At 51.7% G+C, this 12486-nt stretch overlaps 1 protein-coding gene across 1 annotated transcript in view; it reads left to right on the top strand.

Moving 5' to 3' along the window:
• Nucleotides 1-12486, top strand: part of LOC141060004 (epoxide hydrolase 1-like) — a 54281-nt gene that overhangs the window by 26689 nt on the left and 15106 nt on the right. Inside the window, exons 6-9 of the mRNA XM_073556247.1 lie at nt 1891-2020; nt 4554-4768; nt 5130-5238; nt 5494-5619. Coding sequence (XP_073412348.1) covers nt 1891-2020; nt 4554-4768; nt 5130-5238; nt 5494-5619 — 580 coding nt within the window. The remainder of the gene's footprint in view (nt 1-1890; nt 2021-4553; nt 4769-5129; nt 5239-5493; nt 5620-12486) is intronic.

The following is a 12486-nucleotide window of genomic DNA, read 5'->3' as shown; positions in this document are numbered from 1 at the left end:
CTATACAGACATGAGGGGAGAACATGAGCTGCCACACAGAGCCCCATACAGACATGGAGGGGGGAGAACATGAGCAGCTGCACAGAGCCCCATACAGACATGAGGGGAGAACATGAGCAGCTGCACAGAGCCCCATACAGACATGGAGGGGGGAGAACATGAGCGGCCACACAGAGCCCCATACAGACATGGAGAGGGGAGAACTTGAGCGGCCGTACAGAGCCCCATACAGACATGGAGGGGGGGGAACATGAGCTGCCACACAGAGCCCCATACAGACATGGAGGGGGGAGAACATGAGCAGCCACACAGAGCCCCATACAGACATGGAGAGGGGAGAACTTGAGCGGCCGTACAGAGCCCCATACAGACATGGAGGGGGGGGAACTTGAGCGGCCGTACAGAGCCCCATACAGACATGGAGGGGGGGGAACATGAGCTGCCACACAGAGCCCCATACAGACATGGAGGGGGGAGAACATGAGCAGCTGCACAGAGCCCCATACAGACATGAGGGGAGAACATGAGCAGCTGCACAGAGCCCCATACAGACATGGAGGGGGGGGAACATGAGCGGCCGTACAGAGCCCCATACAGACATGGAGGGGGGAGAACATGAGCGGCCGCACAGAGCCCCATACAGACATGGAGGAGAGAACATGAGCAGCTGCACAAAGCCCCATACAGACATTGAGGGGGAGAACATGAGCGGCTGCACAGAGCCTGGACCCCAGCCCGATCCTAGATCTAATGGAGATTCATCAGAAATACTAGTAACAGAACAAAATTGTGGCTGGTGAGTATAACACTAGTGTTAAGAAACTTACGTTAGTGACAGCACTGAAATAAAAAAAATGCTGGAGTGGTATAATGCTGTGACCAAAGGAAAATCAGTGAAAGCGGGGGACCCTGTACTGTCCTTTAATCTAGACAGGCCCTAGTCTATTCCTAACCCAAGAGTTACCCCTGAAGGTGGAGATGCCTGGGCCTCATACCGCTCTATTCTCCTATGAAATGCTATGTAGCACTCACCTTCCCACCAGGGAGGAAATGGGCAGGAGTAAAAGAGTAACACTGGCTTGATAGACAAGGCACAATCAACAACAGGCACACAGGATAAACTACAAAGGGAAAATGGGTACACAGTAAAGAGGAATAAACACAACATGAAAGACGCCAAGAGAGGAAGGTAGAGGTATTCACATCCAACCGCATGCAACAATCTCAACCCGACAGGAGCGACTCTCCAGAACACTTTCTCCAATACATCCAGGAACAGAATGAAGATTCTATTGCTCACATGGAGGGAAACCAGACACTGGTTTATATAATGCAGGGGTGGGGAATCTCTTTTCTGCGGAGGGCCATTTGGATATTTATACCATCCTTCAGGGGCCGTACAAACTCCGCCCACAAAGTACATCCTGACTCTGGCACTGGTTTCATGACTTAATCTTTCATTGCATGCCCTTCAATGTTCAGTAGTGAACACTGCGTGTGCGCTAACAGAGCAAGAAGACATTAATGAGATTGTGGCAATCAAAATACAGCTCCCTGCCCAAGAATGAGGTCCCTGAGAATCTGCTCGGGGGCCGGATAAAAGGTCATCGAGGGCCGTAAATGGCCCTGGGGCCTGAGGTTCCCCACCCCTGATATAATGGAGGGGTTCCAAAAAGCAGCACAGCCAATAGACCAGGAGGAACGCTAGACCCTTTCCATGCCACAAGAAACCTGTTAACTCATGGATGACGGTGTAGATTTAGAGACGGCCTGTGCTCAGCTACTCACGGCAATCTTCTGCTCTCAGATGTACTACAGGCCCCAGCAGAATGCGGCACATTCAGGACAGTATTACAGATGATATCTCGCATTCTGATTTCTCGCCCCCAGGTTTTAGCTTTGTGGCGGCCGCCCGCGTCTTCTATAAGCTGATGCTCAGACTGGGGTTTAGTGCGTTTTACCTGCAGGGCGGAGACTGGGGCAGTGTGATCACCACCGCGTTGGCACAGATGAAACCCGAGTAAGTAGCCAGCAGTGACCTGCAGCGAGCGGCGGCGGCTGCACTTGTCCTCTGTGTGGGGTCAGTAGCTGGGAGTTGTGGTACCTCACATTCGTTTAGAGCCTCACTTATATTCTCAGTTTACACTATGGCAGTAGTGCGGGGTCTCCTGTATTGAGGATTGCTGTATCGGGGGTCTTCTGTGCTGAGGTCCAGGGTTGACAACCCTCCTGGAATTCCAGCACAGTCTGTAAAAATACTGTTCATAATTTTTTATTTTTTTAAACTGAGACTCTCATCATTGTAGCGGTCAGTGCCGGCGCCCGATGTCCGGATTCCAGGCTGCAGCCGATCACTGATCACGATTTCTTTGTGGATTTCCTGTGTCTGTAAAGAATCTTGTCTGTCCGTCGTTTTTTGATAAGTGTCCAGAAAAAAATAAAAAGGTCAATAGGGCGACTATAGTGGGGTCTCGCTTTGTGTAGTCTTCTGTTTGGGGAATGCTGTATTGGGGTCTTTTATACTGTTGTCTTCTGTTCTGGGATAGCCTGTGCTGGAATATTTGGTTCTGGGGTCTCCGGTACTGGGGTGTGTGGTTCTGGGGTCTCCTGATCTGGGGTGTGTGGCTCTGGGGTCTCCGGTACTGGGGTGTGGTGGTTCTGGGGTCTCCTGTACTGGGGTGTGTGGCTCTGGGGTCTCCTGTTCTGGGGTCTCCTGTATTGGGGCGTGTGGTTCTGGGGTCTCCTGTACTGGGGTGTGTGGCTTTGGGGTCTCCTGATCTGGGGCTTATGGTTCTGGGGTCTCCTGTATTGGGGTGTATGATTCTGATGTCTCCTGTTCTGGGGTCTCCTGTACTGGGGTGTGTGGTTCTGGGGTCTCCGGTACTGGGGTGTGTGGTTCTGGGGTCTCCGGTACTGGGGTGTGTGGTTCTGGGGTCTCCTGATCTGGGGTGTGTGGCTCTGGGGTCTCCGGTACTGGGGTGTGGTGGTTCTGGGGTCTCCTGTACTGGGGTGTGTGGCTCTGGGGTCTCCTGTTCTGGGGTCTCCTGTATTGGGGCGTGTGGTTTTGGGGTCTCCTGTACTGGGGTGTGTGGCTTTGGGGTCTCCTGATCTGGGGCTTATGGTTCTGGGGTCTCCTGTTTTGGGGTGTATGATTCTGATGTCTCCTGTTCTGGGGTCTCCTGTACTGGGGTGTGTGGTTCTGGGGTCTCCTGTATTGGGGTGTATGATTCTGAGGTCTCCTGTTCTGGGGTCTCCTGTACTGGGGTGTGTGGTTCTGGGGTCTCCTGTACTGGGGTGTGTGGTTCTGGGGTCTCCTGTACTGGGGTGTGTGGTTCTGGGGTCTCCTGTACTGGGGTGTGTGGCTCTGAGGTCTCCTGATCTGGGACTTATGGTTCTGGGTTTTCCTGTACTGGGGTGTGTGGTTCTGGGGTCTCCTGTACTGGGGTGTGTGGCTCTGGGGTCTCCTGTTCTGGGGTCTCCTGTATTGGGGCGTGTGGTTCTGGGGTCTCCTGTACTGGGGTGTGTGGCTTTGGGGTCTCCTGATCTGGGGCTTATGGTTCTGGGGTCTCCTGTATTGGGGTGTATGATTCTGAGGTCTCCTGTTCTGGGGTCTCCTGTACTGGGGTGTGTGGCTCTGGGGTCTCCTGTACTGGGGTGTGTGGCTCTGGGGTCTCCGATACTGGGGTGTGTGGCTCTGGGGTCTCCTGTTCTGGGGTCTTCTGTATTGGGGCGTGTGGTTCTGGGGTCTCCTGTACTGGGGTGTGTGGCTTTGGGGTCTCCTGATCTGGGGCTTATGGTTCTGGGGTCTCCTGTATTGGGGTGTATGATTCTGAGGTCTCCTGTTCTGGGGTCTCCTGTACTGGGGTGTGTGGCTTTGGGGTCTCCTGATCTGGGGCTTATGGTTCTGGGGTCTCCTGTATTGGGGTGTATGATTCTGAGGTCTCCTGTTCTGGGGTCTCCTTTACTGGGGTGTGTGGTTCTGGGGTCTCCTGTACTGGGGTGTGTGGTTCTGGGGTCTCCGGTACTGGGGTGTGTGGCTCTGGGGTCTCCTGATCTGGGACTTATGGTACTGGGGTGTGTGGTTCTGGGGTCTCCTGTACTGGGGTGTGTGGCTCTGGGGTCTCCTGTTCTGGGGTCTCCGGTACTGGGCCGTGTGGTTCTGTGGTCTCCTGTACTGGGGTGTGTGGCTTTGGGGTCTCCTGATCTGGGGCTTATGGTTCTGGGGTCTCCTGTATTGGGGTGTATGATTCTGAGGTCTCCTGTTCTGGGGTCTCCTGTACTGGGGTGTGTGGTTCTGGGGTCTCCTGTACTGGGGTGTGTGGTTCTGGGGTCTCCGGTACTGGGGTGTGTGGCTCTGGGGTCTCCTGATCTGGGACTTATGGTTCTGGGGTCTCCGGTACTGGGGTGTGTGGTTCTGGGGTCTCCTGTACTGGGGTGTGTGGTTCTGAATTGTGTGGTCCTGGTGTCTCCGATATTGAGCTCTGGGGTCTCCTGTGGCTCAGGCTCCTCCATTCACATCCCTGAGGGTCTTACTTGATGTCTCTGTTCCTCAGGTCGGTGAAGGGTCTCCACTTGAACATGTACATTATAACTAAGGGTGGGTTGAAGATGCTTCTGTGCCTGCTGCTCGGTCGCCATCTGCCCTGGCTGGTCGGCTTCACAAGAGAGGACGTGAAGCGCATCTACCCTTTCATTGAGAAGTCGGGGTACGCTATAATGCTGGAGTCGGGATACCTCCATATTCAATCCACCAAACCGGATACAGTTGGTAAGTTTACACCTGTCCTGCTTATACAGCTGAGGATTTGTTACAGTGTAGACAGTCCCGTGTGAGTCACACATCAGCTGCCAATATCTGATTATTGTCCCGGCTGATGGGTCTCGCCTGCAGTGATACAATGTAACAAACCTCCAGCTGTGTCAGCAAGCAGCACCTGCACATAGAATTATTTCAGACTGAAGGGTCCCTTTAAGTCAGGGGTCTCTAACTGCTGAAAAATTCCAACTTTCTGGAGTCCTGGCTTTCTGGGAGTTGCAGTCCTGCATGTTGACCCTACAGTGGCTGTGATTCGTAGGAGACCCCCTTACCACCATGAATGAGCGGCTGACACTCTCCTCCATCCTCCCAGGCTCCGCTCTGAATGATTCCCCCGCTGGGCTGGCCGCCTACATTCTGGAGAAGTTCTCTACGTGGACAAATCGGGAGTTCAGAAAATTAGAGGACGGTGGCCTGCAGAGGTCAGTTATAATCGGGCGTCCGTGCAGCATGTCCGGGCTCCCTCATTAGCCAGAGAGATGCATTTTCCATATTGGCCACTAGATGTCAGCACAACTCACACATCCAGTAAGCATTCTCCCTTTACAGCCTGCTGAAAAGCTGAATGTGATCTCATCAGTGATAGGAGGAGAGGCCGAGGCTCGTATCGTCCTCCAGAGCCAGCGTTATGTGTGTTAGGACAGAAAAGTCACCACATTGTTCCGCTTGTATCACAGGAAATACACCATGGACGATCTGCTCACCAATGTGATGATCTACTGGGTGACCGGATCCATTACATCCTCCATGAGGTTCTACAAGGAGAATTTCACTCGAGACTTCCAAACATCTCCCTCAATGAGGTAAATTATCAAAGAACCAATAAATATACTGGATAGCAGAAAAGTGCCCAGGTTATACCAGCTGTACATCTATAATTATATACAGGAGATGCCCGGGTTATACCAGCTGTACATATATAATTATATACAGGAGATGCCCAGGTTATACCGGCTGTACATATATAATTATATACAGGAGATGCCCAGGTTATACCAGCTGTACATATATAATTATATACAGGAGATGCCCAGGTTATACCAGCTGTACATATATAATTATATACAGGAGATACACAGGTTATACCGGCTGTACATATATAATTATATACAGGTGATTCCCAGGTTATACCAGCTGTACATATATAATTATATACAGGAGATGCCCAGGTTATACCAGCTGTACATCTATAATTATATACAGGCGATACCCAGGTTATACCAGCTGTACATATATAATTATATACAGGAGATGCTCAGGTCATACCAGCTGTACATATATAATTATACACAGGAGATGCCCAGGTTATACCGGCTGTATATATATAATTATATACAGGAGATGCCCAGGTTATACCGGCTGTACATATATAATTATATACAGGAGATGCCCAGGTTATACCAGCTGTACATATATAATTAGATACAGGAGATGCCCAGGTTATACCAGCTGTACATATATAATTATATACAGGAGATGCCCAGGTTATACCAGCTGTACATATATAATTATATACAGGAGATGCCCAGGTTATACCAGCTGTACATATATAATTATATACAGGAGATGCCCAGGTTATACCAGCTGTACATATGTAATTATATACAGGAGATGCGCAGGTTATACCGGCTGTACATATATAATTATATACAGAAAATACCCATGTTATACCAGCTGTACATATGTAATTATATACAGGAGATACCCAGGTTATACCGGCTGTACATATATAATTATATACAGGAGATGCCCAGGTTATACCAGCTGTACATATATAGTTATATACAGGAGATGCCCAGGTTATACCAGCTGTACATATATAAATATACACAGGAGAGGCCCAGGTTATACCAGCTGTACATATATAATTATACTAGCTGAAGAGCCCGGCGCTGCCCGGGCATAGTAACTAACTGTGGTTAGTTATAACAAATTATAATTATCCGCCATCCCATAGTCCCATGCCCATATACCCGTCATACATATCCTCCATCCCATAGTCCAGTGCCCATATACCCGTCATACACATCCGCCATCCCATAGTCCCGTGCCCATATACCCGTCATACATATCCTCCATCCCATAGTCCAGTGCCCATATACCCGTCATACACATCCGCCATCCCATAGTCCCGTGCCCATATACCCGTCATACATATCCTCCATCCCATAGTCCCGTGCCCATATACCCGTCATACATATCCTCCATCCCATAGTCCAGTGCCCATATACCCATCATACATATTCTCCATCCCATAGTCCGGTGCCCATATACCCATCATACACATCCTCCATCCCATAGTCCCGTGCCCATATACCCGTCATACATATCCTCCATCCCATAGTCCAGTGCCCATATACCCGTCATACATATCCTCCATCCCATAGTCCCGTGCCCATATACCCGTCATACATATCCTCCATCCCATAGTCCCGTGCCCATATACCCATCATACACCTCCTCCATCCCATAGTCCCATGCCCATATACCCGTCATACATATCCTCCATCCCATAGTCCAGTGCCCATATACCCATCATACACCTCCTCCATCCCATAGTCCCGTGCCCATATACCCGTCATACATATCCTCCATCCCATAGTCCAGTGCCCATATACCCGTCATACACATCCGCCATCCCATAGTCCCGTGCCCATATACCCGTCATACATATCCTCCATCCCATAGTCCCGTGCCCATATACCCATCATACACATCCTCCATCCCATAGTCCCGTGCCCATATACCCGTCATACATATCCTCCATCCCATAGTCCCGTGCCCATATACCCATTATACACATCCTCCATCCCATAGTCCAGTGCCCATATACCCATCATACATATCCTCCATCCCATAGTCCAGTGCCCATATACCCGTCATACACATCCTCCATCCCATAGTCCCGTGCCCATATACCCATCATACATATCCGCCTTCCCATAGTCCCGTGCCCATATACCCATCATACATATCCTCCATCCCATAGTCCCGTGCCCATATACCCATCATACACATCCTCCATCCCATAGTCCCGTGCCCATATACCCATCATACATATCCTCCATCCCATAGTCCAGTGCCCATATACCCATCATACATATCCTCCATCCCATAGTCCATTGCCCATATACCCGTCATACACATCCTCCATCCCATAGTCCCGTGCCCATATACCCGTCATACACATCCTCCATCCCATAGTCCCGTGCCCATATACCCATCACACATCCTCCATCCCATAGTCCCGTGCCCATATGCCCATCACACATCCTCCATCCCATAGTCCCGTGCCCATATACCCATCACACATCCTCCATCCCATAGTCCAGTGCCCATATACCCATCATACATATCCTCCATCCCATAGTCCCGTGCCCATATACCCATCACACATCCTCCATCCCATAGTCCCGTGCCCATATGCCCATCACACATCCTCCATCCCATAGTCCCGTGCCCATATACCCATCACACATCCTCCATCCCATAGTCCAGTGCCCATATACCCATCATACACATCCTCCATCCCATAGTCCCGTGCCCATATACCCATCATACACATCCTCCATCCCATAGTCCCGTGCCCATATACCCATCACACACATCCTCCATCCCATAGTCCCGTGCCCATATACCCATCACACACATCCTCCATCCCATAGTCCCGTGCCCATATACCCATCACACATATCCTCCATCCCATAGTCCCGTGCCCATATACCCATCACACATCCTCCATCCCATAGTCCAGTGCCCATATACCCGTCATACACATCCTCCATCCCATAGTCCCGTGCCCATATACCCATCACACATCCTCCATCCCATAGTCCCGTGCCCATATGCCCATCACACATCCTCCATCCCATAGTCCCGTGCCCATATACCCATCACACATCCTCCATCCCATAGTCCAGTGCCCATATACCCATCATACACATCCTCCATCCCATAGTCCCGTGCCCATATACCCATCACACATCCTCCATCCCATAGTCCCGTGCCCATATACCCATCATACATATCCTCCATCCCATAGTCCCGTGCCCATATACCCATCACACATCCTCCATCCCATAGTCAACCATTATGACATCAGCGTCTCCCGGACTAGTAACTGCTGTTAACAAAAATTTATTCTGCACAGAAAAACCACAAAAGAAATAGATAGAAATGTAATTATTAAAAGGCAAAAACTAAGCCAAAAGAAGCATTTCTCCTTCGTCTCATTGGGGGACACAGGTACTGTGGGTGTATGCTACTGCCATCTGGAGGCTGACACTAGGCAATACAACACAAGGTTAGCTCCTCCCCCACCGCATACACCCTCGCCCCGATTGCGGGCGGAAACCAGTTTTTTGCTTAGTGTCCTATGGAGGCACACACAGTCTGGATCTCTCCAGACTATTTTTTTCTAGTTTACTATGAAGATGAGACAGGGGCGACGGATCCTATTGAAAGGATCCGATTTCCCCAAACCAGCAACGGGCGAGCACGCGTTGAGTATCGCCTCCGTGTATACTTTCCCGCACCGAGGGACATATCTGGGACTTTTCCCCAGACATCTATTTTTTCTTTGTTTTTTGTTTTATGAAGATGAGACGGGCAACGCATCCTATTGAAAGGATCCGATCTCCCCAAACCATCAATGGGCGACCACGTGCGAGTGTCCCTCCACGTTCCCTCTCCCGCGACGTGGGACATTATGCCAGACTTAGCCCTGTCCACCCCTAGGTAGTGAAACCATGGGCTTGTACAGAGGCACAAGACTAGTCTGTGCGGCCCCCACTGCTCCACCAACGCTAGACGGCGGTGCTGCAAGGCGGCGGACGGTCCCTCTCCTCGGCTGAAGCTGGACGGAGTTAGGGTGCCTGCACCGTCCTGGATCCCCCACCATCCCTCTCCTCCCCGGTATACTTGGTGGAGTCGTCAGAGATCGCGAATCACCGGCCGTGTGTGTGGGGGCTCCTGGGCAGAGAGATGCGGACACAGCAGCGGAGTGCTGGGAGCGTGCAGCAAATCCTTCCCGGTGCTTCCTCCTGCAGGTAAGCTGGCGCCGTCGCCACCACCTCCAACCACTCCTGTTGCGGAGCCTGGCGCTCCGGCAGTCGCGCTGCTGCAGCGTTTGCGGCTGCGGCGTCCTCGGGCACGGGTCAAGGGGCGCTGGTTCGGCCGCATCCCGCGGGCGGATGGGTAAAATTGAGCCCGCGGCTTTGGCCGGAGCTAGGCCGCGGCGGAGGTCCCGCCTCTGTCGGGATGTCACTTCCGGCGGCCCGCCCCTTGAAGCCGAGCAGGCACCGAATTAATTGAGGCCCCGGCTTCGGGGTGGGATAGGCCGCGGGAGGTAGGGTGGTCGGCCTGCCCCAGAGCGATACCTCCCGAGGGTAGGTGCGCAGGAGCGGTGGCGTGGAGGACGCAGGAGCGGGTAAGGCGCAGCTGAGCTGCAGGTGCACTCTGGGCACGCAGGGGGTGCCCTCCTGCCCCCCCCCCCCTCTTCATTCTCTCTCTGGAAAAGAAAAAAAAAAAGGAAAAGAGAGAAGGAGTAAACGCCTGGCTCGTGCAATATGGCCACGGAGGGTAAAGCACACACTGTTTAATTTTTTTGTTTTTTACGCAGCATACATCTCCTGTAGAGAAGCTCAGGCTGCTAAGCAGCCTGAGCCAGGGCCAGGACCCAAATGGGAGACCTAAGCCCAAACGTACCCAGGAGCCCCCCTCCGGTAGCTGAGTCCAGAGAGCCAAATTCTCCGGAAGGCTATCACTATGGCGTCGCTTACAAAGGCGATCGACTCTTCATGCCTGGAGAAGGGTCCTCCATCTCACGAGAACCCTCAGCCTGCAGGGGCCACTCTCATGCCAAACAGATGCCAAAGGAACGCACCTACACGAGGTCTTTCCGGGTTGCCCGGTGCCTTGGCATCTGGGACTTCAGCATCACTCTGTCACCTATGTTTGGGAGCAGGCAGAGTGTGGATTGGGACTCAGATGCTCCGCCGGACCTGGATATCCGGAATAGACAGCTTCATTGGAGCTGTCAAGCAAACCTTGGGGGTAGAGAATGAAGTTACCCTGGCCTTGAGCCATAAAGTAGCCTTTAGACAGGCCAGGCGTCCGCACGGAGTCTTTGGCACTCACCCAGAGTTTGAAAGAGTCAGGGACTATGGAGGCAAGATATCCATTTGCCCCTGAAATCTGTGTTTAAAAAAAAAAAAAAAAAAAAAAGAGATCGGAATCACCAGTGGTGGATCCACCAGTATCTCGTCTGGCCTCGAGGTCCATTAAGAATCCCTCTGATAGGCTCATTGAGAGCTTGGCTCGATTAGTGTGTTTGAAGCGTCAGCTTCAGCGCTCGCCCCCTCCTTTGCGGTGCCACCCGCCATTCTAGGCCGAGCGTGACTGCATTCGTCAGGTGGCGGTCGCTAAGCAACTTGAGCCTTGGCCGGAACCCGAATGGGAGACCAGCCCGCGCTAGCAGGTCTGGGGTCATGCGTTACAACAGGGTGAACCAAGGCCATGATGGCATGGTCTGAGTCAGTGAATAAGGCTTTGTGAGATAGAGATCTGCCTGCGGAGGTGTTGGAGGTCACAATTCAGATTCCTATGGCCAGAGACTACTTGATCAATGCCTCCTTGGATGCAGCCAATTATGCAGCATCGGCAGCCGCTAACGCGGTAGCCATTAGGAGACACCCTTTTGTTAAGGGCTTGGCGAGAGGATTCTATTTCCAAGAGGTCTCTGACATCCGTACCCTATTAAGGGCCTGTTCGGGGAAAGATTTGGATCAGCGCATTTCTGACGCGGCAGGAGGAAAGAGCAGCTTCCTTCCACAGCAGAAGATCAGGCAACCTTTTTTCCTAGTTTCCGACATAGTTTCGGGTCTTTCGCAACTTCGGGAGGACGGCGGCAGCCAGTTCGGCCGGTCCAAGTCGCCCCAGCCAGAACAGGGAGCGATAGGTCTCAGGTAGACCCAATCCAGTGGAGGGTTCCGCTCCCGCCAGGTCGAGAGGTGCCAGGAACCCCCAGCCAAATGACTCGGAGAGCATTATGGGTGACATCAACAGGGCAGGCGGGCGCCTGCTCTTATTTCGTCATTCTGGGTCGAGTTAGCACACGACTTATAGTGGACGAAACTGGTGTCTACAGGTACGACTTACAGTTTGAGGAGCCCCCAAGACGGTTTTTTGTCTGCCCAACTTCCCAAGGTACAGTCATAGAATCATAGAGTTGGAAGGGACCTCCTGGGCCATCTGGTCCAACCCCCTGCTCAAAGCAGGATTCGCTAAATCATCCCAGTCAGATGTCTGTCCAGCCTCTGTTTGAAGACTTCCATTGAAGGAGAACTCACCACTTCTCGTGGCAGCCTGTTCCACTCATTGATCACTCTAACTGTCAAAAAGTTTTTTCTAATATCTAATCTGTGTCTCCTCCCATTCAGTTTCATCCCATTGCTTCTAGTCTTTCCTTGTGCAAATGAGAATAAAGTTGATCCTTCTACAATGTGACAGCCCTTTAGATATTTGTAGACAGCAATTAAGTCTCCTCTCAGTCTTCTCTTTTGCAAACTAAACATTCCCAAATCCTGCAACCTTTCCTCATAAGACAGGGTTTGCAGACCGGTCACCATTCTGGTCGCTCTTTTCTGAACTTGCTCCAGTTTGTTGATGTC

This window comes from Dendrobates tinctorius, unplaced genomic scaffold (assembly GCF_039654945.1).
Source record: "Dendrobates tinctorius isolate UK_male_01 unplaced genomic scaffold, ASM3965494v1 ptg000232l, whole genome shotgun sequence".
In the NCBI taxonomy this organism is placed as follows: Eukaryota; Metazoa; Chordata; class Amphibia; order Anura; family Dendrobatidae; genus Dendrobates; species Dendrobates tinctorius.
The sequence above is the reverse complement of the archived record's forward strand: the minus strand, read 5'-3'. Positions and strand labels throughout refer to the sequence as shown.